This window comes from Haemorhous mexicanus, chromosome 1 (assembly GCF_027477595.1).
Source record: "Haemorhous mexicanus isolate bHaeMex1 chromosome 1, bHaeMex1.pri, whole genome shotgun sequence".
Classification (NCBI taxonomy): domain Eukaryota; kingdom Metazoa; phylum Chordata; class Aves; order Passeriformes; family Fringillidae; genus Haemorhous; species Haemorhous mexicanus.
Genome location: NC_082341.1, coordinates 139,621,377 through 139,645,831, shown reverse-complemented (window position 1 = coordinate 139,645,831; position 24,455 = coordinate 139,621,377). Strand labels below are relative to the sequence as shown.

Below are 24,455 nucleotides of genomic sequence, written 5' to 3'. Positions count from 1 at the left end.
CATGCTACAATGGGATTAGTTATACTCCCATTTTGATACATTCAAATTTTTTACCATAATTTACTCAAATATTTCAAGCCAAATTAAATAGAAGCAAGAAACCTTATAAAAATATTTTTAAAAAATATTTCAGCTTGGCTACATTGAGAATAGAATATTTAGTGTAATCTATTTAAGCTTCACCTGAAGTACTAAGGAAACATGCTATAAACCAACAGCATCTTCAGTGCACTATTAGATTTAATTAGTATCACAACTCCAACACTGGAAGAGACTAGACAAGTATCAGCACAACTTTCCTACATCCCCTCCCAAATTTCTACATGGATAGCCAAAACTATCAAAATATAAAGGGCAGGGAAATCGCAATGCAAATTACACAGCAAGTTCTGCCAAAGAAGAAGAAACAAAATGAAATCTTGGAAAAAAAAAAACCTCAAGAGGAAACCTACCTCAGAAATATCGTATATTTGCTATATAGGACAAGCCGCACAGGACAACAAATTAGTGATTTCCAGAAGACCCAACAATCTCCTGTGGTACTCCTTATATAGATAAAAAAAGGATATGAACTTTGGTCTAATTCATTCTTTTTTATATAGCCTGAGGAAGAATACACCCATACCTAAAACTGATCTATGGATGGTATTAATTATGATACGTTTTTATAGCTATGAATGACATTCAAGACTAAGCCTACTTCTAAGAAGTTTCTAGCAATTCTAAAAACCTACACACGAATTCTGCATACTGCTATCTTCATTCAATACATTATAGGGTACTTCTTCCCTTATTTACTAATAGCAGCTTTTTAGAACATAGCTGGAAGAAACATTCATTTCTGATTATATTCACAGCGTTTAAACATACTACAAACATCTTTGAGGGAAATGAAGCCAACTCAGTAACAATAAAATACACCAGAAGTTTGTGTGTAGGCTTAGCAGCAGCCAATGTTCTCCTGGTCTAGGTCAAATATTTTACCAGACCTTGCAGCACAACAGGTGCCTCCTCAGCAAGCTACAGAAAACCTAACAGTTGCTTGACTATAGCTGATCAATTTTTCAGCCCTTATCAAAGCTTTGCCAATATCCTAATTATCTTCTTTCAAGAGCAGCCTGGACAAATAATCCTAAGCAACAGAGAAAGAATGTTTCTGATAATAGGCTGATCTCATCCAGGATGCCATACATGCCTTAATAGCCTATAAATGAAGAACTCTTATTCCAGAACAAGATGTCTTCTTCCCCTCCCCCCCCATTAGATGGAAGTAAAGAAGCCCCATACTACAAATACATGTACACACACTTCAGTTGCATATAGCCCAATGTAGTTTGTGGGGGTTTTTTCCTCAACCCAACTTTAACTTTCTTTTTTCTTCTTACTGGTTCAAGTGCCTGAAGAGCTTGCAGACTGGTGCCACTCCAGAGGTCAAGATAAATTATCTTTTCCCTCTCTAGTAACTGAGAAGCAGAATGAAGTCTTGCACAAATACCCACTTCTGTTCCTCATGTCAGAAATAGAAGTGGGAAATTATTTGTTCTTCCCAGCAGAACCTTCACTGCTGCTTTAGACTTAGAATCACAGAATGATCATAAAAAATCCTGAGTTGGAAGGTACTCACAAGGATAACTGTGTCCAACTCCTGCCTATGCCCTAGACAACATCAAGAATCACATCATGTGCCAGAGAGCATTGCCCAAACTCTGGCAGTCTTGGTGTTGCAACCACTTCCCTGGGGAGACTGCTCCAGTGCCCAGTCATTCTCTGCTTGAGGAAGCTTTTCTTAATACCCAGCCTAAACCTCCCTTGACACGGCCTTATGGTGTCCCCTCAGGCCCTGTCACTGTTCAGAGAGAAGAGACCAGTGCTAGCACCTCCCACTTCCCCCTTCTTGAGGAAGCTGTAGGTCTCTATGAGGTCTCCTCTTATGCAAGCCGGACAGACCAAGTGACCTCAGCCACTTCTCATACAGTTTCCGTTCTAGGCCCTTGATCTTCAGAGATTTGAGAGAACTCTGGTAACTTCAGGAAAGTAAGATCAAACAGAGGGTAGGGGTGGGGAAGACAAGTCCCTGTTGAAGACATCTTGTAGGAAAGCCAGGAGAGCTCCTCCCACAAGTTTTCCAGGAGTTTACAGTCTGCATTCAGGGTTTTTGATATCCGCCCCCCTCCAAAACCTAAGGCAGTAAATCCTACCCTTCCCATTAGTGCCCACTTCCATTCCTTCAGTCTGTGAGGCATTACCTCCCCCTCACTATATGGGTACAGATTCAAGTGTTTCATAACCTGACACGATGTAAGTCTCCTGAGTCAACAAGAGATGGAGGCAGGCAACACTGAGCTCCCTGTGTGCTGACTACCCAGCTGGCCAAGCTACCAAAATCCACACCTCTGCCCACAGCCCAAGTGCTCGAGCTGTCTGTTCATACAGAACACATCAATTTTGACCTAACCTCTCAGAAACAAAACTAGGATGTATTTCAGCTGTGAAAATAGGTCAAAGTAGTAGAAACATGAATTCAACCTCCCTGATGACACACTACAAAGCCTCTATCTCTCACTAAATGAGCCAGCTATTCATTTTTGAGGGCAACGCAAATGTTTCTTTCAGCCATTCCAGTGTCCCTAGCATTCTAGGAAGCACATGCAAGCAGAAACAACTGCCAGCATAGAATGCAGTGGTCTAAAAAGTCCTGAGACCCAGTAAGAGTCAGTCTGATGCTTTCATTTTACTTACTTTCCAGGTAACTGTTGCACAGGCTCTCATTTTGTCAGGTTACACACAACCATTACTTCCTCTGCCAGCAGCAAGCCAGGGAGGCTAATAAAGGCTGATGCTCTCAGACCACACCAAGAAAAACCTGACACCACCTAAACACAACCTCAAGAGTCAAGTAAACTGTTTAACACAGGATCTGGGGTACTATGTTATCAGAGCTCTTAGCTGTGCTGTTTTAGACAGAAAGAAGACAAGACTTTTTTTAACATCAGGATTCATGCTTTAATTCAGGACTGGGTGGGTCTCCACAACAGCTTGAAACACTGAAGTCAAAAAGTGCATGCCAGATCCACAAATGACAAGAAAATATTTCAGCTAGCATTTAAAATACTAGAACTAGAAAGATGCAGAACATGGAGCTCAAAATGACACAAGACCAATATTTAGTCTGAATGCACAGGCTCAGAATCTTGAGGTTAAATAACTGCAGCACAAGAACAATTACATATGATTGTCCAACACAGAAAGGAGAACTTACTCTTCCAACATACTTACATAAGATAGGAAAAGGGGGCTTATGGACATTATGTTTTAGGAAGATGCAGTTTTCAATAAGGCAGCTTTGACATTAAAATATGAAATAGTAAGTGGCATTCAACTCAAAACAACTAAAGTCAAATCCTAACATTTTTAGCAGGCCTTCTATAAGCTGCCTCTATATGGCCCTGTGCCACTGAATTTTGGTTGAGTGAAAATATTCTTGTGGCACTGCTAGCTCAAATTATTATGACAAGAGTGGCATTTCTCATTTCTTAGTATGCCACCTCAGCTTAATTGTAGAACTCCAATTTGCTGTTCACTGATGCTTTTAGCACATCCTTTGGAGTTCTGGCCCTAAGAGCTAGTAAAGATAAGGATACAAGCCAGGAGCTGCTTTGGAGGATCTACAAGCTCTGCACAGAGCAAAATGAATTCACTTTCCTTTAACCTTCTTGTCTGCACAAAAAGATTAAATCTCAACTTGCAATGTTGCTCAGCTGCTATGCCATTCATTCCAATATAACAAAAACAACAAAACCACTTTTTCCAGAGAAATAAATTCATAAACCAAACAAGTATCCTCTGAGAAAAAGCAAAGAATCTGGACAAGTCCACAATTACTGCAAATGGTTTAAAATTAATACATGAGCTTGAGGTATCAAGCTTATTATGATCAAGAAGGTAAGGAAAAGATTATTCATCCACTGTCCAACACCCTAACAAGAACTGCATATTGGTGCATCAGAAAAAAGGAAAAGGCAGCAACTTTGTCAAATTCTTGTCTAGGACACAGTTTTTCACAGGATCTTAAATATAAAGCACATATGGAATAATGAATCAAAGAAAGAAAAGTAGTCTGAAATATTTTCACATACTTCTTTATTTAGCAGTGCATGGAAACAACTTGCTAATTGATAAAACAGGAAGCACAGATATTACATCTTTATTAGATCTGCTCAATAACAATTAGATCTTTATAATCTATTAATAAAGAAACAAAAGAGATTAAAGTAGGAAATCTTTATATTCCAAAAGACCTGGTGACCTGACTCTCCTAACAACAGGGACTACATTTCAGTCAGCAACTGTCTCATTAACCCTTCTCCCCTCCTGCAGCTAGATATGCTTACAATAATTATAAGAATATTATATTCAGTTGTCTTCCACATCTTCGGAACCAGAGGCCCTAAAAGTAGCCAACAAGATACTTGTAGTCTGCAGTTTTTTAGCTAAAATGGTAGGCTTTCAGACCAAGGCAATGTCATAATGCCTCCTTCACTCTCTTCTTGCTAAGCAACTGCTATTCATTCTGATTCAGTCTTTCCAAGTCATGCTCTCAAAACTCTTGATCCTTATCACTGCTCTTCACATGATGCCTTTGTTCATATTTTTTTTGAGCAAACCCCCAAGCTCAATGAATCTGAGACCTTGTTGATGTTGCATTAGCATATCCAACACATCCTAATAGCTTTTTCCTGCAACAGATACAGCATCAGTCCAAGTTGATTTTGTGATCCCCTTACACACAACACTCTCCTATCCAGTCAGATGCACAGCATGTAGGCAGAAATAATTAAATTTATGATTTCAGGAATAAAAACAATTGAAGAGAAACAATCTTAAGACAAGACACTTCTCCAGGTGGCTAGGATGTGCTCTGTGCATACCAGATACTCCTGGTATGTACATCACATGGGCTTTCTTCTAAAATAAGATTTCACATTCAACGTAAACAGAAATGCTTTACCAAATCTTCCGATTATGCCACAGTATGTCTTAATCAACAGTAAGTTGCCTTTCCTGTTCCATTTACAATATACATGCATACACTTTAATACATCAGAAACCACCCAATTCCAGTATCCACCTCCTGTAAAATCTCTCTGCAGTCCAAACACATCTTTTAATGGAAACTTGCAGAAATCTTGTCTGCACTATTGATATAGCGAGTCAACTTTTCCAGTAACTACTCACTACCTTTTTCAGATATTTAAGCCCATTTAGTCATACATGCTCAAGCCTACCCAATACCACAACAGCAGTTTCACCATCAAGCAGCAATATCAAGTTATATCCTTACATATCTTCAAGAATTTACGCTTTGCCTCATCACACTTAAGCCCATGATACCTACCCCTTTCTAAGAGTTCAAAGTCAGTCAGCTTATCCTGCTGACTTGTGCACTACAACTGTTCTGCTCATATGCAAAGGGATCTGCTGTGGATGTGGAGTCATTCGCAGAGCCTCTGTAAACATCTTACTATACAAGTTTGTTGCATTAGGTTTGCAGATAAATAGGGGACCAGCCAACATACATGATGACAGGGCTGCTGTTCAGCAGGACCTGGGAACAAGCTGAAAGGAACCTAATCGAATTCAGCAGGACAAGACTTCTGCACAGGAAGAAAGAGCCCTTGGTGTTGTACAGTTGGCACTGCCCAGCCAAGGAGCAGCTCTGCTGAAAAAAAAAACCCCAAGGGTCTTAGTAGGCAGAGGCTAAAACAGGAGACAGAAGCATGACCTGGAAACAACAGGGGCCAACAGCATCCTCAGCTGTATTACTATGAACAGAGGTCAGCAGACTGAGAGCACACCTATTATCCTTACACTGCAATGCCTTTGGAATACTGGCTCTAGCATCCCTCCCCCTGCCCCCATTCAAAATAAGGAAGGCACGGATAAACAAAACTGCTTTGGTGAAGGGACACCAAGGTAGTCAGGGGCTGTGAGAAGAGGCCAGGAAAACAGAGCCTCTCCAGTCTGAAGAAGTGGTTTTGAAGGACTGTAACAGCAGCCATCCTGTACCTTCTAGATAGTTTTCCCAGAGGTATCAAGATGACAGAGCCAGTCTCTCCAGTAACATATAGCAGGAGAACAAAAGGTAACAGAAAAAAGAAGAAACAAAAGCACTTCTGAGTAGATAGCAAAAAATACTAATTGACCAGGGCAGCTGTGTAGTTCCATCTCTGGACATTTCTAAAGCACAAAAAAGCACTGAGAAACCTAGCCTGAAGTCATCATCTTCCTAACTTTAGGGTTAATTCAAATTGCAAGTAAGATTGTTTATCTCTAACTATGATTACTTCCATTTTTCTGGCAGGCAATACAGATACATAAGGCCACCCCATCAAACCATGCCAGAGGGAGATTTACACATATAACACAAGGTGTATTGCTTAATGATGAACAGAAAATTATTATTCATACATGTAGTGACCTGAAATGCTGCTATGAGTACACAGGTTCTCAATAAAATATCACCTTGTAAATTGTTGAATGCTAGAAATGGAAATTAACCAGAAAAATTAAGATAAAACCAAAACCAATATAACACAGTAAAACAAAAATGCAATTTTGCATTTTTGCAAATTTGCAAAAATTTAACACAGTCAAAGGATACCAGAAAAAATATGTTTCAGTCATCTGCTAGATTAGTATATAAACTAAACTTCAGTTAAACATTTGAAACACCAGAATCCTGCTGAACAGCAAAAATTGGATAAAGAATTGTGAAATATATAAAAGATTCAGTGAAGAGGAGAGAAATACAAATCAGGAGAATGGAGAGGTATATTAATGAGATCCCAATGGAGTAGTTTTTAACACAGTTCAATTGCACATCAGCAGACAAATTCAAAAGGACAATCAACAGCAAAGGCTGTGTTAAAGGACACACAATGAATTCTGAAGTTCCAAAGCCTGGAGGAATAAAAGCAGGGAAAGATGCAATAGTACAAAGCAGAACCTGAAGTAAAAGATCATTTAACATCCCATGCACGAAGGGAATACTGAAGAAATCCTGTACACCAGTAGCACAGAAGTCTGAAGAAGAGCTTGTGCATACATTAACATATCACAAGATGACTGAGTCACCAGCCTGATACATTCCAAGACCACATTTGCTTCTTATGCCTGTACCAACTGAATTATTTTCAGCCATGAAAGCAAAGCATTAGCGTCTTTGTAAAGGGTGTTGGTACATTTCATATGTGCTTCATCCGGAACAGTGTGTACAAGAAAACTCACAGAAGTGTGTCTCCCCAGTTTGAATCCTCTTTCCTACTTTATCATACACCTGGTAATTTCTTAAAAATTAGGTACTGAATAAAGATAAAATGAGAAAATAACCTGCCTTATTCTTATATTTGCTTTATTCTAAGACAGATTTTTAGAAAGAAAGACACTAACTTTTACATCAGGATTTGAGAAACATTTTAAGTTGGCACTGCACACTTATTCTTCTAATGTACTGTTGCTACCTTAAGCATAGTAACGAGGACTGACAAGCCACACAGTTTACTGGATATACTGTGTATGGTAACCTTACCAATCAAGACTCCAAAGCTGGTATGAAAGAAATGTAAATAAGCCCATAGGCCAGATGGTTCAGAACTGAACAATCAAGTTGAACCTGAGGGAGAAAAACAACAACAACAAAAGTTTCAATAGAAGGCAGCTATAAGAACTTCCCTGATAGACTGGTTGAGAGGAGTCTCTGAATCACTGGTTTGTATTTAACTTCTGTTCTTCATGAAAGACACACTGCAGGAAGTCAGCACTAACTATGCAGTCTATCTTCTCCCTCCATGAAGACAAGTGAAAATATCTAGGAGGGAAGAAGCATAAGACTCCAGGTACTAAAGTATATCCTCACAGAATCAAAGGGTTATTCAGAAGAAAAGCCTCTTGAATACATTTACTCCAGCCTCCAGTTTGAAGAATTATTGTCAACATGAAATCAGGTTAGCTTATAACTGTCCCAGTGATGGACCACTCCTTGTAAAGTTTTTTCTACTGTCCAATTTGAACCTCCTAAGCTAAAACTCATGGCTGCTGCTCCTCCTTGATCTCCTAGCACAGAGAAGAGTGTGTCCCTCTAGGTACATATAGGTCATAATTAGATTGCCTTCACGTTGCCTTGGTCTCCCCTCTGCATCACTAAAGCACAGCTCTCCTAACCACTCCTCACAAGTTGTATGTCCTGTGCCCCTAAATGAACTGGCTGGACCCTCTGTAGTTCCTCAGCAGCTCTCCTGAACAGTGGTACTCAAACCAAAGAGCACATTCAATGTATAGGCTCAGCAGCATCACAGAAAAGCAAAACCATGTCCCTCACTGTTGGTCACACTCTCTTAACACAGCAAAGCAGACTGCACTATGGGATGTGCTGCTGGTTCATTTAAGTAAAAGGTCTGAATAGATGAGACTCAAATTAAACTGAACCTTCAAGTTAATTCTGCAGAAAAGATAATTGTTAATCACACATTCCCAAAATTCCTTGAGTTGCTTCTCAAAGGAACTAAAACCACATGCAACTTCAGCATGCTAACATCTATAGTACATAACAATAATCAAAAAAATGACACTGTTCTAGCTAAAGTTTCTAGGTAAATCCAGGCTTGAATACATACATATTAGCTCATCCTATAAATTATCAAGATTATATTTAGAAGTTACAGTTCAAAGGTTCAGGCATTTTTTAAAAAAAGAATAACTTTACACTCTGACATTGAGTGTGTCTTTACTAAAGCCAGATGTTTTCTCTTGACTTTCTGATTATATTTGCATTTTTATACTCCATCACAACCATTAAAAGACAGAAAATCTTTATAAAGTTCTTTCACTGACTAGGCTGCTGACACAAACAGTGTAAACTGGATAAACAGGTTTACAGTCTCCTATGGCACAATCCAGTCTTCCAGTGAGTACTTTCTCCCTACCAAGAAATACTATAGACTGCTCTGCATGTGTCCAAAGATGTGATTTAAAGCACAGCATTTGAACAGACCTGCCTCCCTGAACTTGGAAACCTGACAGAAAAGCTGTTCAACTGCTCAAAAAACAAGCATGAAAACAGTAAAGGTAAAATTATTAGTATTACATTAATTAAATTGAGATACTTCATTGTAGAAGCTAAAAAGGTTGGTTTTTGTTTCAAAGAAGTTGAAACATGGTTTTTAAGCATTTATGAAGAACTGCTCTCTTAACAAGTAATGCACAGTCACAACTGAATCACTCAAAAAAACCCAACCAAAAAAAACCAACCAAAAAAAACCAACCAAAAAACCCAAACCATTGAAAGCTCTAAGAGCCCTAAGTGGGGAGGAAAAACCACAGCAATAGGTAGGCCTGGATTCAGGACACTGCAGAGACTAAGCATTTGGAGCACTTAGAATCTGCTATTAAGTCTTAAGCTAATGCCAGGGACCCATCTCTAATTAAAACAGAGGTTTGATTTCAAATGCAGCATTGTAATCATTGTTACAGTTTCCACAGCACCCATTACAAGGGCACAGGTGGTTTGTGAAAGCAGCAAGATGCTTGACAGAATTCTATAGTCACAAGAATTTGTTTTTGCCCATAGCTGACAGAAACCCTGTGAAGGGGAAGGCAGCACAGGAGGGCAAAGGTCTACTTGCCTTGAGCAGTATGCTTCACCTAGGTGAGGAAAAACGTGCATTAAAGTTCATATACACAGAGACTCACCCTGCATTCTAGAACTTGTCATTAACACAAATTTTAACCATTACATTATAAAAGCATCTGAGAAGATACATTTTCTCCTCAGAGCTGGAGGGAAAAAAGAACCCCAGAACATTACAATGCAGTCTGAGTTAAGCCTTTCTACTAAAAGAAGGGGGGAAAACAGAGCCTTTCCCTTCAAGAAATCCTACATATCACAGGAGGTGCTTTATATTAACAGCTGAACACAAGGCCTTGTAAGAGATTAAAAGATAGAAGACGCTAAAGCATTTTACTGCTGTTTTGGTTCCACTAAAGAGTGTAAGTAATCTTTGTCAGAAAGTCTTTAACTGCAGAGGCTTTATTCAACGTACTTCATTTCACTACTGAGAAACAAGTTATTGTCCCTATCACCCCCTGTGTATGTTGTGGGGAGTGACATGAAATAAAGAGTGGCAATGTAAATACAGCTAGTTACCAATTATCCTTTCTGTGCAAGAACTGTGACCCAATGCACACAAGGAAAAAACATCTACATCTGACTGGCTGCACTGGCATTCCTATTACCTACCTACCACACTGAGTAGCAGACCTAGTTTCCCTTCAAGGAAAACAACTATTTTACTCTTCCATAATAACCTACAATAACAAAGAGACTTAATGTGTTTTAATATTTCATTTCAGTAGAGACCTGACTTCAACCTCACCTAGAGACTATAACAAATATCAATTCATCCATTTCACACAGAGCTTCTCAAAAAAGGAGAAAAAAAGGAAAAGATTTACTATTCCTTGTATACTCCTCTTTATTTATTACAAAGTACTTTCATAAACTTAACTTCATATGTTTTTTCTTTCCAAGTAATCATTAGATCATGCTGCTCTTACTAGTTATGTCATGACTTGTTTTTAACTCCCAATCAATAGCATTACCTCTCTAGGAGTTCTCACTGCATGCTCCTCTTCTCCATGAACAAGGGTGTGTACATTTACTGACCACCCTCCAGTTTTCATGGTATTTCTTGACAATGTAAGTGCTCACATCAGATACTTACAATACCTATACCAACAGCCACAACAGCATTATCAAGGAAAGGGGCGACAACAGCAGCCCTCTTCCTCCCAGGCACAGGACAAGGAGTCACCTACTGCTATCTCCTGACTGACCTGTTTGGCCACTGAGTGGCAGAGGTACTACTGCCCTTAGCATCCCCGAGCCTGTTTCCCAGTAATGCTGCCTGTTCTTCAGGAGCACCTGAGAGGCAGAGGCAACCTCGTAGACAAAGGACATCGCTAGTTGAAGAGCTTGTGCTCCAGGTGCTTTCCTACACCCTGGTCTGTAAAAATACCAGGAAATGGAAGTTAATAAAGGAAGTGTAAGAGTTGTGTCACGGAAATCAGGAAGACGTTCAGTCGGTTTTCTGCTGGTAGGCGCAGCCCCGTTGCAACCGCTCCGTGGCGCGGCGCCGGCAGCGCCCGGCCCCGGCCCCGGCCCACGTGCCGGCCCTTCCCCGCCCTCCCTGCGCCCCCTTTCCCCGCCGCCTTCTCCCTCTCGGTCTCCCCCGACTGCCGCTCGGAGCCGCCCGGAGCGGGGCACCAGCCGCTGTCGGTCTCCCCGACCAGCTCGGCTGCGAGCCCGGGACACGTCGGGGCCGCTCCCGGCTGAGAAGGGACCCTCTGCCCCGGCTGCTCCCGCTTCCCCTCGAAGCCCGCGCACTCCGAGAAGGCTCGGGAGGGGCGAGGAGCCGAGCCCGCTGCCCGGGAAGGCCCGGGCCTCCTGCTGCCCGCCGTTACCCCCCGGCCACCCCCGTGTCCTCGGCCCCTTCCCCAGCGGTACCTGGCGTCGGCTTGGCGGGGCCCGGCTCCCCGCGGCTCCGGCCATCCTGGCAGCGGCCGTGGCGGAGGCCGCCGGGCACGGCGCCCCAGAGGCGGCTGGCGGTGCCGCGGAGCAGGCGGCCGCCCTTGCCGGTGAGAGAGGTCAGCGAGTCCATGGCGGCGCTACCGGGCGGGGGGCGCCATGGCCGGGCCGGGACCCGCGCGCCGCCGGCCCGCGCCGCAACTTGGGCAAACTTTGGGGCGGCCCCGCCCCCTTTTAAAGGGGCCGCGCCGCCGCCGCGGGGCGCGGGCGGGGCGGGACGGCCGGCGGGCGCTCTGACACCGGGACGCCGGGACACCGCTTCCTTCTGACCTCGGGCAGGCTCACGGCCACCTGTACACCTTCATGGGCTCCCCCGCAGTCCGGGAAGTTGGTTGTGTTTCTTGGAAGCGCGGTGCTTTACAACCATGTGCTGCAACGCTTTCTATGAACTTTCAGCTTTCCTGTCTCAGCATTCCCCAGCGGGAGAATCAAGGCAATACCTTACTTTTAAATCTTTTCTCAGTCGTGGAGATATTTATCCACTGGAAGTGTAAGACAGGACCAGCCGTGACACCGTGTGGTTTTGCTGTTCTTGACCCCTGCCTCTCGCGGAGTGTCCCTGCCGTGGGATGCCACCGCCCTTGCTGGGATGCCAGCCATGGCCCGGTGCCCTCCTTGGAGGGCTTGCCAACATCGATAGCCGACTCAACCTTTGAACCGACTAGGTGACTTTAGACTTCCAGCAAAACTTACTAGGCATACACGTTTTCTTTCTTTTTGAAAAAGACATTTGATTTGTGGTATTCGTTTGTAGCTTTGCATTCTTCATCCCCATGATTCTTGGAACTTTTTAAGTTTTGAAAAAAATAAAACTAATCAAAACATGATCCAAGAGTTTCACAGAAAAACAAATGCCTAAGGCATTGAATCTCATTATTAAGATCTGCCTTATGATGGGTTCTCCAAGTATTGAGGCTGAAAAACCAGCCATATAATGATATTTATACCATAGACCTTGTGAACATACCTTCTGTGCCATAGACCTTGAGAACACAGAACTGTAAGCTAACGTGCTTATATTCTAATATGAGTATGATATAATTATATGCTGCATCTAGCTGCAAATGAAGGCATTGTTTAATAAAAAATGCTCTTGTTGAGCCAAATCTATTGTGTAGATGCAGAACTGTTGAACAAAGTGCTGAGCTATTTCAACTCCTATTCACTTGTAGCAGCTGCTCAATTAAATCAGAGTTTAATGTCAGCATTTTAGAGTGCTGATTTCTGAGGGTTACTTGATTTAAACAGCACACTCAAATCAACCTTTCTACTACTCAAATCAGTTCTTGCTCAGGAGATAATGATGTTCAAGACTTTTTTCAAATAAAACCTTTCACTGAAAGAGAACAAGAAAATTTTGACAGATTTAGCTCCTCCTTCCTTTCCCCAAGATCTTCCAGTAGAAATGGATGAGTAATATGTCTGTTTCAAGGCTAGTGAATAAATCTGGAACTGTGGAGTCACTGCATGGTCTAAGTACAACTAGATGTGTAGAATATAAACATTTCTGCCAACCAGATATTTCTTGCTCTAAGCAGTGTAATTAGTTTTCATTTTATGACAGGATTTCTGCCATGAAGAAGTTATGATTGGTCTTTTGCCCCGCTGATTCTATTTTAGACAAAATCTATTACATCTTTGCATGAGAAATGAGTTTACAAATGTGGTGATCAGCCCATTTGAAACTTCCAGATCAGTTGCCCACCAGTATTCCAGCCACATACACATCTCTGCTATTGTATTGACTGCATGTATTTCTTCTGTGGTTTGAAATAATCCTCCTTTTTTTTTTTTTTTATAGAACCATAAAATTGTTTAGATCATCAAGTCCAACTGTTAACACAGCACTGCCATGTCCACCACTAAACCATGTTCCTAAGTGCCACAGCCTCTAGGGATGGCAACTCTACCACTTCCATAGGCAGCCTGTTTCCAGGCTTGACAACTCTTATGATGAAAACATGTTTCCTAACATCCAATCTAAACTTCCCCTGGTGCAGCTTGAGGCAGTGTTTTTTTCATTATATTGCAGTAATAGAGTCTACAAATTCAGATTCAGACAGCATTTTGATGACATTTCAGGTAAATATTTGATAATTATGAATTTATTTTAGCTGCTTTCACCTGCTTTCCTCACAAGTAGTCCTTCTGAACTAGTCTGAAAAAGACTACTTCTTACTGAAATGTGGGGTTTTTTCATAGTATTGAAAATCATTGTCTATACTCAAAAGCATCCATTTAGCAATGTTTTTACTTAGCAAGAACAAATTCTTCAGTTAAACTGTTTTAACTATAAAACCAAGGTTTAGGTATCAATTCTCAGAAAAGTAACTACTCTTTAAGATACGTGACACTCATAAACTACTGATAACATTTCAAGGCATTACTGTAATACAAGAATTAATATTACACTAGTAATAAATTGTGAAGAATATAGTCAGAGTTATACTACTTGCCATCCAGAGGGACCTTGAGAAGTGGGCCCATGCAAAACTCATGAAGTTCAACAAGTCAGTTATGAGGTCCTGTCCCTGGGTCAGGGTAATCCCAAGCACAAAAACAGGCTGAGCAGAGAGAAGCACTGCTGAGAAGGACTTGGGAGGTTGGTTGATGAGAGGAGGCTCAGCATGACCTAGCAATGCACACTTGCAGCCCAGAAAGCCAGCTGTGTCCTGGGCTGCAGCAAGAGAAGTGTGGCCAGCTGGTCGAGGGAGGGGATTCTCCCCCTCTGCTCTGCTCTCCCACCTGGAGCAGCCCCCTGGAGCACTGCATCCTACTCTGGGGCCCCCAGCACAAGAAGAATGGGGACCATTCTTGTTTGAACCACTCCATAGGAGAGCCACAAAGATGATCTGAGGGCTGAAGCACCTCTTCTATAAAGACAGAGAGGGCTGGGTGCAGTCTGGAGAAGAGGAAGCTCCAGGAGACCTTAAAGCACCTTCCACCTACAGGGGACCAACAAGACTGTTGGAGAGGGAATTCTTGCAAGGAGTAATGGCTTAAAATTGAAAGAAGTCAGGTTAAGATATTAGGAAGAAATTCTTTACTGTGAGTGGTCAGGCACTAAAACAGGTTGCCCAGAAACATTGTGGATGTCCCATCCCTGGATTGTTCCAAGCCAGGGTGGGCAGAGCTTTGAGCAACCTGGTGTAGTGGAAGGTGTCTCTGCCCATGACAGGGGCGTTGGAATTAGCTGACCTTTAAGGACCCTTCCAACCCAAACCATTCCATGATACATCAGTAGGTATCATCAATGCAAATATCCAGTGGTAGGGGCTTTAAGATGCTGTTTCAGCTTGGCTATGCCTTAGGAGTACCACACCTGTGCTAGCAAGACTTTTAACAAAGATCGCTGCTCTGAAAACTGACCAGACTTAATCCAGTGTCTCTTTAAAATATAATGTACTGGTACTTAAGATTGAAGCCAATATTTCCATGTGAAAAGCTTTGCAGCATTCCTTTTTAATTGGTAGGAGCAACATGTACACTCCATACATCAGCAATGTGTGTCCCTTTTACTGTAAAGCTAAACCAAATATAAATGGGTTCTACAATATTTATCATTTTTTACACTTATATTCATCTTGAACACCTTTACAGATCATTTTTCCTTTCTGTCCTCAAAGTGTCTGGAAACAGCCAGGATTTTGCTGAGGAGGACTAATAAATCTGTGTTTGATTTCTAAATGTGCAGCAAGGATCTCTTCTGGCCTGTGGTATCAGTGGAGAAAAGAGGATCTCTGTAACTCAGCCACTTAGAACTGTCTCTCCAATAGAGAGGAACAGGTCCTACCTGCTTTTAATTGCTTGTTTCTGTTCCCATGCTACGAGTGTAAGCACAAGGATTCATTTAGCAGGTGAATGAACTGTGTGTAAAGCTGATCAATTTAAGAGTACCTTTTGATTTAGTAAAAAATAACTAAACCTTTTTTGTTAATTTGTTATTATTTTGCTTTGAGGCTACAATTATCCCCAGTTAGATGTCCAGATCTGTTTGAGCTGTGTGTAAATACCTGTAGAAGCACAAGCTGCAAAACAACAGATGAGTCTAGGTGCCTGGGAGAGTGGAAAGGGAGGGAGGGAGAAAGAGGAAGTTTCAAGCCAGCCTCTGTCTTCAGTGCCAGTGTATATTAGCTCAAAATTAGAAGTCAGACTGTGGCACAAATAGAGATACTTTCATATTGGTATTATGCACAGAATCAGTAGCTACAGAAATGTCTCACAGAATACGTCTGCATTTATGATGTAATATTTAATAACACCTTATGCTAATCTGTTACACAACCTGGTCTCGTAGCTAGATCTCCAAATCCTAAACCAGAGCAGGTACAAGCTGATTGAGCTGCATCCTAAAAGATGGGGAAGAGAGCAGGGATCTATTTTGGTCAGATAGAAAAGGACACAATAGGGTACAAGTATTTCCAAAGTCTGAACATATAGTTATATATAAAAGTATTTCATAGGAGAATAAAAAGATAAAACCTTAGCAAGTGGTAGCAATATCACTTCTTCAGGGGCAGATCTGCTGCTTGTGAAAGTGCAAATTGTAGCAACTAATCCAGCAAAATGCCAGCAGATGCTGTTCAACTTCCTCAGGGCTGGGCCAGCTCACATGCCTGGTGTGCAGGATACGGTCCTCTCTCAAGATGTCTTGCCAAATTTGTGGTGTGACCAAGCTGCAGGCAAAAGTGCAGCAGGCACTAACCCAACCCCTCACTCTAGTTTGTGAGAAAGGAGCTCTGTGCACGCTTTCTGAGGTGGCAGTCTTGGGGTCAGTCTTTTGGCAATTAGTCAGCATTCATTTGTGTATAAACAACCTCTAGGCAAGTATGTAATTCTGGCAGCTTGAACCAAATGCCCCATTTCAGGTTCCTGAGTCATTCTGGAGGCACTGACTGTCGTGTAATGCTATGGGGATGCTGCATGCCTTTCTTAGGTATTCTAAACTACCACTGGTCAAGACAATACCATTTGTGTGGTTGCAAAACCCATAATTGGCAAAAATATGAATTTAAATTAGAACTTCTTAAAAGCTTAACCTCTTTCCTAATTCTTAATGAAACCTATTTTTAGTAATTTAAAATAATTCAGGATTTGTTTGGGTTTTTGTTTCCTTGTGAAAAAGATAAACTCTTAAGACACAGAAAAACATCCTGCACTCTGTTTCCAATGCTGTTTCAGTAAAAACTGAACAGAATGCTGAATGCACATGCAGTCCCTGAAGGAGGGACCAGAACTCAGGCATGCAGAACTCCCACATTCTCAGGCCTATTTCCCTAGGAACAAACTAATTTGAATGATGAAGTATGGAAGTACACAGTTCTAGAAGCAAAAACATTTGCACAGATCTATTTTTTGTGATTTAGAATGTTCAGTTTATTCCAAGGGGAAATTCAGTGTCAGTATAATTTTGGAAGAAGTTGAAAAGAGATAACCAGTCGGTGACACTAAGTAAATGGGTGTGTTTAAAAGAGGTTCTTCACAGAGCACTGTGGGATAGGTGTGGCTGTTCATAAGGTTTCACAGACCACATCCTCTATTCAGATTAGGCACTCAACAAGAAAGAAACTCCCATCTGCATACTAGCTTCAGAAATGGCAAACCTGGAATTTCAGACTTCAGCAGGTAGGGATATAATTCTGATTTTACTAACCAGCTCCTTGTAAGATTGAAATGACATGGGGCCCATTCTCTACCTTGACTACTGATGCTGATGTTCACTGATGTTCCCTGTTCAGCAGAAGGGACAAGACAGAATAAACATGGGCAACAAGAGAATTTGGCAGTCCCTGATTCTGGACTGGGGTACCTCAAGTACAGGTTATATTTTGTATACAATTATTCTTGAAATTACACTGAAAAAGGCAGGAAGCTATAACAGCAATCTCTTTCAGGAGAGTTGTTTTCTTAGTAGAAAACTGAATCAAATGCCTGCTGTGTTTTTATTTCAAATATGGCTCAATAAATCTTTAATTTCTTAAGAAGCTATACAAAATAAAGGTGCCACACCTAGATATGAGGTTTCTCCAGGATGAGGAGAACATTTGGATGTCTCAGCTTACCCCTAAAATATATTTTAGCATCAAAAGATGCACTGCTCCTTATGTTTAATTTCATAATAGCTAAGTACTGTAACATTCACTGTGTGATTTTGTATTTTTACCAAGAAGTTGAACACATAAATATTATCGTTTTGTTTGTTTGTTTGGTCTCTAATGTAATCCAAGAAAGACTGTTTATAATTAGGACAGCTCAACAAGTCCATTTCACCTTTAAGGACAAAGGAATTTTTTGTTTTTCTAGCCAGGTTTCAAAAATCTTCATACAATAATTTAAATTTAGATAGTAAAGATAGAAACACCATGCAAATAAATTGTACAAACCAATCTGGGGCATGCTGTAACACATATATGAAAAATGTTAATTGATTCACAAGTGTCCTGTACTGGCATACATAGCAAAGTAACAGGAATTCATACTAAGCATATGAAACCCAGCAGAAGTGAGTATAAATTAAGGGTATTTTACTCCACTTTACCTCATCTTGCAAAATAATTTTATCAGATTTCAAAAACATGCCACAATTTTTTGACACTTTTGGATGTACCCAATTTCAGCTGCATATGCTCTGAATTTTCAAAGATTCAGGTAACTGACAAGCTTTGTTGCCTGCAGTTACTCAGCTTCTCTGCAAAATTATAGAATCACAGTCCCCATCCATCTTGTTTTTATGCTTTTATTTTTCATGAAACAGCAAAAGAATTAGAATTACAAAAATGAATATTCTAAGACTAAATATGTAATTTTTCTTATTTTCCCAAAGTATGCATATGTTTGGGTGTTGAAATGATCCATTCTCCAGTAACATGTCAACATTTGTTAGAATGTCAGCGATATCAACATGGAAGTTTTCAAATATGGCCTTGAGAACAAAGGCACATCATAGGGGGACTTCTCCATGTTTATGGCAGAACTTTAGTTTCAGCTGCAGTTACTCAGCTCTTTATACAGACTACCTTATCAAATACACAAGAAATGACCTCCAGGTCTTCAGTTCCTATTTATCTGGTCAGTAGTGGCTGAACAGCCACTAAAAAACCAGAAACAGAACATTCTGTTCTTTCAGGGAGTTGTACGAAATTGAATTTGGACTCCAGGGGCTATGAATACATGTTCACAGAGACACCCATGCAGCTTAAGGATGTTTACTAGTTGTAGCACTTGGGGAACAGAGTCATTTTTCTGCAGACACGTCTCCTTTGTGTGATCAATTCACTGACATTTTATTTTCTTTCATCATGTGTTTTGCAACTGAACATGGAAAACACTGGCAGTATAATTGATGACTCTCTAGTATTTACTAGCTAATCTCGTCCTCCACAGAGGCATAAATTAAGCAAATGATAAATAACTGCTTATGAAAGGGCTTCAGAAAATTGATTATTCATCAGATATTTGAATCATAAGCAAACAGTATTGACTTAATCTTTTTTTTTTTTCCTTTTTGCCATATAAGTGTAACTATTTTTTTCTTTAACTCTCACTAAATGCTTATCAAGTTGTTAATGAACTATAATCCAGTAAGGAAGTTCCTTGTACTTGCTCAGAAACAATAGAGCCAGATTCCAATTCACTTTTTACACTGACTGAGTGGTTCATGGCAAAATAGAATGTCCTTCTGGTAGGATACAGTTGTTAAAGTTCAGTCTGGTTCTAAACCATTTCTGAAGACTAAGCAATCATAACACAACTCAGATTTCAAACAAAAGCCTTGATTCAGAGCATTAATATGAAAAATGTTTTTAGATCAATATCTCAGAACCTCATGACTGGCTGTATTCCTCATGTTTACAGGAAAAGCCACATACTTTAGAAATCCACAGTCTTTCTTGGGGTTATAACATTAGAAATCTTCAAATTAATAATGTCTTTAAAGTGATTTAATGAACTGGTTCTGTCTATTTGAAGAAATAATTAATTCCTTGTCACATACTCTCATTATGCTTGTTTGGCACCAAATCAGTTTACAATGCAAAAAACATTATGGCTTTTAGTAATGGGTTATGTGCTTTCATTGCAACCTTTAGACCTGAAGATACCTAAGATACAAGATATTTTCAATTTACTAGAACAAAATTATTCTTCTCAGACACCTGGAAAAAAAAAAAAGGCTTAAGAACAGTGATGAGCAGTCAGTTCTATGTAGAAATGTCATCTAAAGTACAGTGATATTTACTAGAAAAATGGGTCCAAAATATCATCAGAATTTATCTTAAACCAGAATATGGCTAATGGCAACAGCTGATCCTTTTGATTGCAAAATTTTATTCTAATAAGAATTACTGATTTTCTGTTTTACTTGCTCCTGCTTAGGCAGTGCATTCTAGGATTAAGGATTAGTTAAAAAGAGACTGAATTCTGTTCCAGCCTTTGCTACCTGTTTGTTTTTTTTTTGTGGTTGTTTCCCTTAAATAAGCATATGAAAGCCTTTTGTACATACCTTTTCCTGAGCCACCTAAATTTGTGCAGGACATTCCTGAAATTTTCTTTTGAATTAAAACCTAGAAGAAGTATGTTGATCTTACTAAGAGGAAGTTCTGCTTTTTCTTTCTTGTTAAATCTGGCTTCTTAAGGAACATCTGGTGTCTCTCCCCTCCCCCACTGGCACCACATCACAAGCGTATGCCTGATTCATTTGCTCCCATAAGATCATGTAGAAAACTTGTGGATGGTTATTCACTATGTCCTTTTGGGAATAATTACTACAATTTATCCTCAAAAATCAAATCCACTCCTTCTAGATAGCTAAATCGTTTGAAGGCTCTCCATTACTGTATTATCTCTGAATTAAGAAACTTTACCCTTTGTACAGTAGTTTTTCCCCCTGAGATTTCCTATCTTATCTCCCGCGTCTCTCTCACATTTTATTATCTTGGTTTTGATTGCTGCCACAGTTTCCCCTGAAATGATTTGCAGTGTGTTGTGTCTCTTGTGTTCACTCACATTTAGCTGCAAGGCTGTACACACCATTAAGAAGCTATGCACATACAAGCTTTACAGATCCTACTTGCTTCTTATTAATCTCCTTCTATTTGTTTAGATGGGACCTTCTGTAGGCTTAATTTAAAACTGCTAAAGGCATGTCTTGCTATTTTCCTTGTATTTCATTTGAGGGTGAAATATTGTGAACATAATGTGTACAAAATGTCAGAAGAGCAGTTCTTTTCATAGGTAATTAATGGTTATCTGTCAAGATTTTTTACACCAGTGCTTCAGGATCAAGACTTGGAATTTGTCAGTGATTTGACTCACAGGGGTTAAAGATGAAGCACTAGTGACATGCTTTTTACCAAGAAAACAGGCTCTTGCATTTCTCAGTAGTCAAAAAATTATTTCTTCCAACAATAGGTCCTAATATTAATAAATTATGCTGTGTTGGAAATATACTAGTTTAGTCATGAACCTTAGTAAGGTCAGCAGTACTAGTTTAGTCATGAACCCTACAGCATACTAGTTTAGTCATACCCTACAGCACACTAGTTTAGTCATGAACCTTAGTAAGGTCAGCAAATCTCAGTGAGAAGGGAAAAACAACTATTGTCTAACCTCAATCTATTTTTGTATTAAATACAAGGAAAAATTCAGTTATTTGAACTGGAGCTTACCTCTTGAGTTCCTAATTTACTGCCTTGGCTATGGCTCATACCTCAGTGGCATTGAAGAAGACTACAAGGCTCTCCAGCAGACATGCTCTGGAGCTGACACAAATGGAGCTGCCAGGAAAACATCTGGGTGTCGGGCTGCAGGGTGTGCCAGGGCTGGGCAGTGGCACTGGACAGCAGGAGAGGTGACTCCTGTGTGGGATGGATGAGCTGCTCAGCCTGGTGGCAGAGCTAAAGAGGGGGTAGAAGGGTCAAAATGTAACAGGGGCTCTGAGGAGGAGATTGACTGGTGGAGACAGTCTCTACCATCGCTGAAGCACAGGCACCAGATCTCACAGCACTAGAAGGAAAGGATCCCCTGTCACACTTTCCCTTCCCCCCTCCAATGGGATGGGGAGGGGAATCAGCAAAGAAAAGAAAATAGAATCCTGGATTGAGATAAGAACAGTTTATTGACTGAAACAAGGGAAAAGATAATTATAATTAACCAAGGAAAAGATAATAATAATAAACTACTACTACTACTAATTGTAATAAAAAGGAGAAGGAGGGAGAAATGTGAAAACCAGGAAAGACAAGTGGTGCACAACACAATTGCTCACTACCTGCTGACAGATGCCCTGCCCATTCCCAAGCACAGATCAGCCCCCTTCCAGGCAGCTCCCCAGTTCATACACTTGGCATGACATTCCATGGTATGGAATATCCCTCTGGCCAGTTCAGGTCAGCTGCCCTGGCTGTGGTCCCTTCCAGTTTTTCTGTACCTCCTCACTGGAGGAGCATGGGATAGTGAAAAATCCTTGACTCACAGTAAGCCCTGTTCAGCAACAACCAAAACATCAGTGTTTTATCAACATTATTCTCATCCTGAATCCAAACCACAGCACTGTACCAGCTACTAAGAAGAAAAATAGCTCTGTCCTATCTGAAGCCAGGACAGGATCACTAAAGCAATTCTGAAAAAACACAGCACCACACTCTTTTAATACTTTAGACTTGTTTTATAGCCTCAGTAACTTTCCTTTTTGTTTTGGTTTTTTGCACAGAAAGCTTTGATGGATTCTGTGGTATCAGAGTACCTCTGGTGTTACTCAAGATTTCATGAAGAAATTAAATTAGAATAATAAAGTTAGTAGGCATCTGGATAAGTAGAATGGCAAAAAATCAACAACTGTTTTTATCATGGTTGGCAAATCTGTAGTTCTCTATAGGAGTCAATAATCATGTGGATAAGAATAATCTGTTGATAGCAGTGTACTTGTACTTTCAGGAAGCTTTTTACAAAGTCCTACAGCAAGGAAATGAAGCTGTTTTAGGACAAGATGGATCATCATTTAATATCCTTTAAAGTGCCATGAGCAAGAGCCCAGACTTCACAGCAGGGGAAGAAAGATTCTCAATGCAGCCCAACAGAGATGCATGGTTTTGAACTTACAGCATTATTAGGCTAAGGAAAGAATAACAAGGTGATGGAGTTTGCTGATGGTACTAAATTATGTAGAAAAGTAAAATATGCTGAAAAAAGTGAAAAATTGATTCATAATACAAAACATAAACAAAGGAGTAAGTGAAATTCATTGTTGAAAAATGCTGGATCAAGACAAGTTTTCCTCTAAGTGCCTATGTTTATACATACACAGTGATGAGCTTTATGTGAGCTATCCAGTAGAGAAATATGAAAATGTCAGTCAATAGACATCAAAAAGGAAAAATAAATATGAATTATTAGAAAAAAAATAGTTACACTGTACTGTAAATTCTCCAAATGAATATAGATTGAACTGCTGGTCACACTGTCTTAAAAAAAGATGCAATGTACTCAGAAAACGTACTGAGAAAAGCAACAAAGGTGCTGAGCTGCTGCTTTCTAGGAAAGCAGAGAAAATAATAGAATGTAGGTAAGCAGAAAATAGATCAGAGAAAAACTATTCACATTTTTTGTGATAAGAGAAGTTGGGGCACCTAATGAAATTACTGGGAAGGTTTTTATAAAAGGGAACATTTTGTTACACAACATAACTGAATCACAGCATTCATTACCACAGGATGTTGTATATGACAAATCTATGAATGGTTCAGAAAGTGATTAGAAAATTAATAGAAAGCCCATCAAGATCCAATAAGCAAAAGAATGCAAATGCAAACTGGTTTCTGGAAATCCCTATGCCACAGAGTGCCTAAAGCTCAGAGGAAATATCAGCAAAGTGTCCTTTCATACTTGATCTCTTCTATAAAAGAATATAGAATTCTTTCCCTAATTACCAGCTGCTGCTGGGCGCTACGGAAATAGGACACTAAGCTGGACATGAGTAAAACATTACCTTCACCTCACCCTGCCCAGCCAGTCTGATGGAAGCCCTTGCCATGATAACACACTGTCCCCCTGCTCTGGAACCAGGAGAAGTTCTTGGCAAGTGCTTTCCTTGGGTCACTTGCAGTCTGAAGGGGGTGGGTGACCTCTGCAGATGGGGGAAACTCAGAAGATCAGTTCTGAAGTCTCAGGGACATACAAAACACCTCAATCACTATGGGTATTGAAGCAGAGAAAGAGAAAAGCTATTATTTTGCTTTATTTTTTCTCTCTTTTTAATCTGAAGTGAGTACAAGATGGTGTGGCTTTTCCACCTCAGTTGCCTTATTCAGAAAATTTGAAATCTCTCCAAGTACCAGTGTTGATAACTTAGTTTGAAGAGGAGTTAGGAACATAAAGTGTTTCTGGAAAAGAATCCAAATAGATTTCAGAACATTCTCAGATATCTAAATCTTAAGAGCTCTGAAGTTGTACTCTACAAGGGAAACAAGTGTGAAAAAAAGAAAGCATTGAAGGACAACTAGGAGATTTTGCCAAACAACCTGGGTATATTATAGTGGCTGTAGACTGCCCTGAGAAGCCAGCTATGATCCTGGAAGGGCAGGGAATGTATCCTAGGTTTTGATTTAGCACACAAATATCCCTCTGTGCTGGTGCAGCTGCACTGCCAAGCTTGCTGGCAGGCAGGGAGAGGAGCCTGCTCGTGCCCTGACTCCACAGATGCTGCTTTGCACTCTGTAATACAAATAGTTGGCACAGGAGTTTCATAGCACTGTTTCTCAATGTGCAGACATAGGATAAGGGATTCTTTGGTTTTCAAAAATTAAAGCTAATCTTTAGA

At 40.4% G+C, this 24,455-nt stretch overlaps 1 protein-coding gene across 11 annotated transcripts in view; it reads right to left on the bottom strand.

The window, feature by feature from the left end:
- OXR1 (oxidation resistance 1) overlaps window positions 1–24,455 on the bottom strand; it is a 264,414-nt gene that overhangs the window by 62,955 nt on the left and 177,004 nt on the right. For 2 of the 11 annotated variants that reach the window (XM_059865236.1, XM_059865262.1), the window contains exon 1: window positions 11,561–11,767. The exons of 6 other annotated variants lie outside the window; for them this stretch is intronic. In XM_059865236.1, the coding sequence (XP_059721219.1) occupies window positions 11,561–11,714 (154 nt within the window). In that variant the 5' untranslated portion in view covers window positions 11,715–11,767. Of the gene's footprint in view, window positions 1–7,588; window positions 7,673–11,560; window positions 11,768–24,455 lie in introns of those variants that run through there. 3 more of the 11 variants (XM_059865252.1, XM_059865279.1, XM_059865316.1) reach the window with 3 other exon arrangements.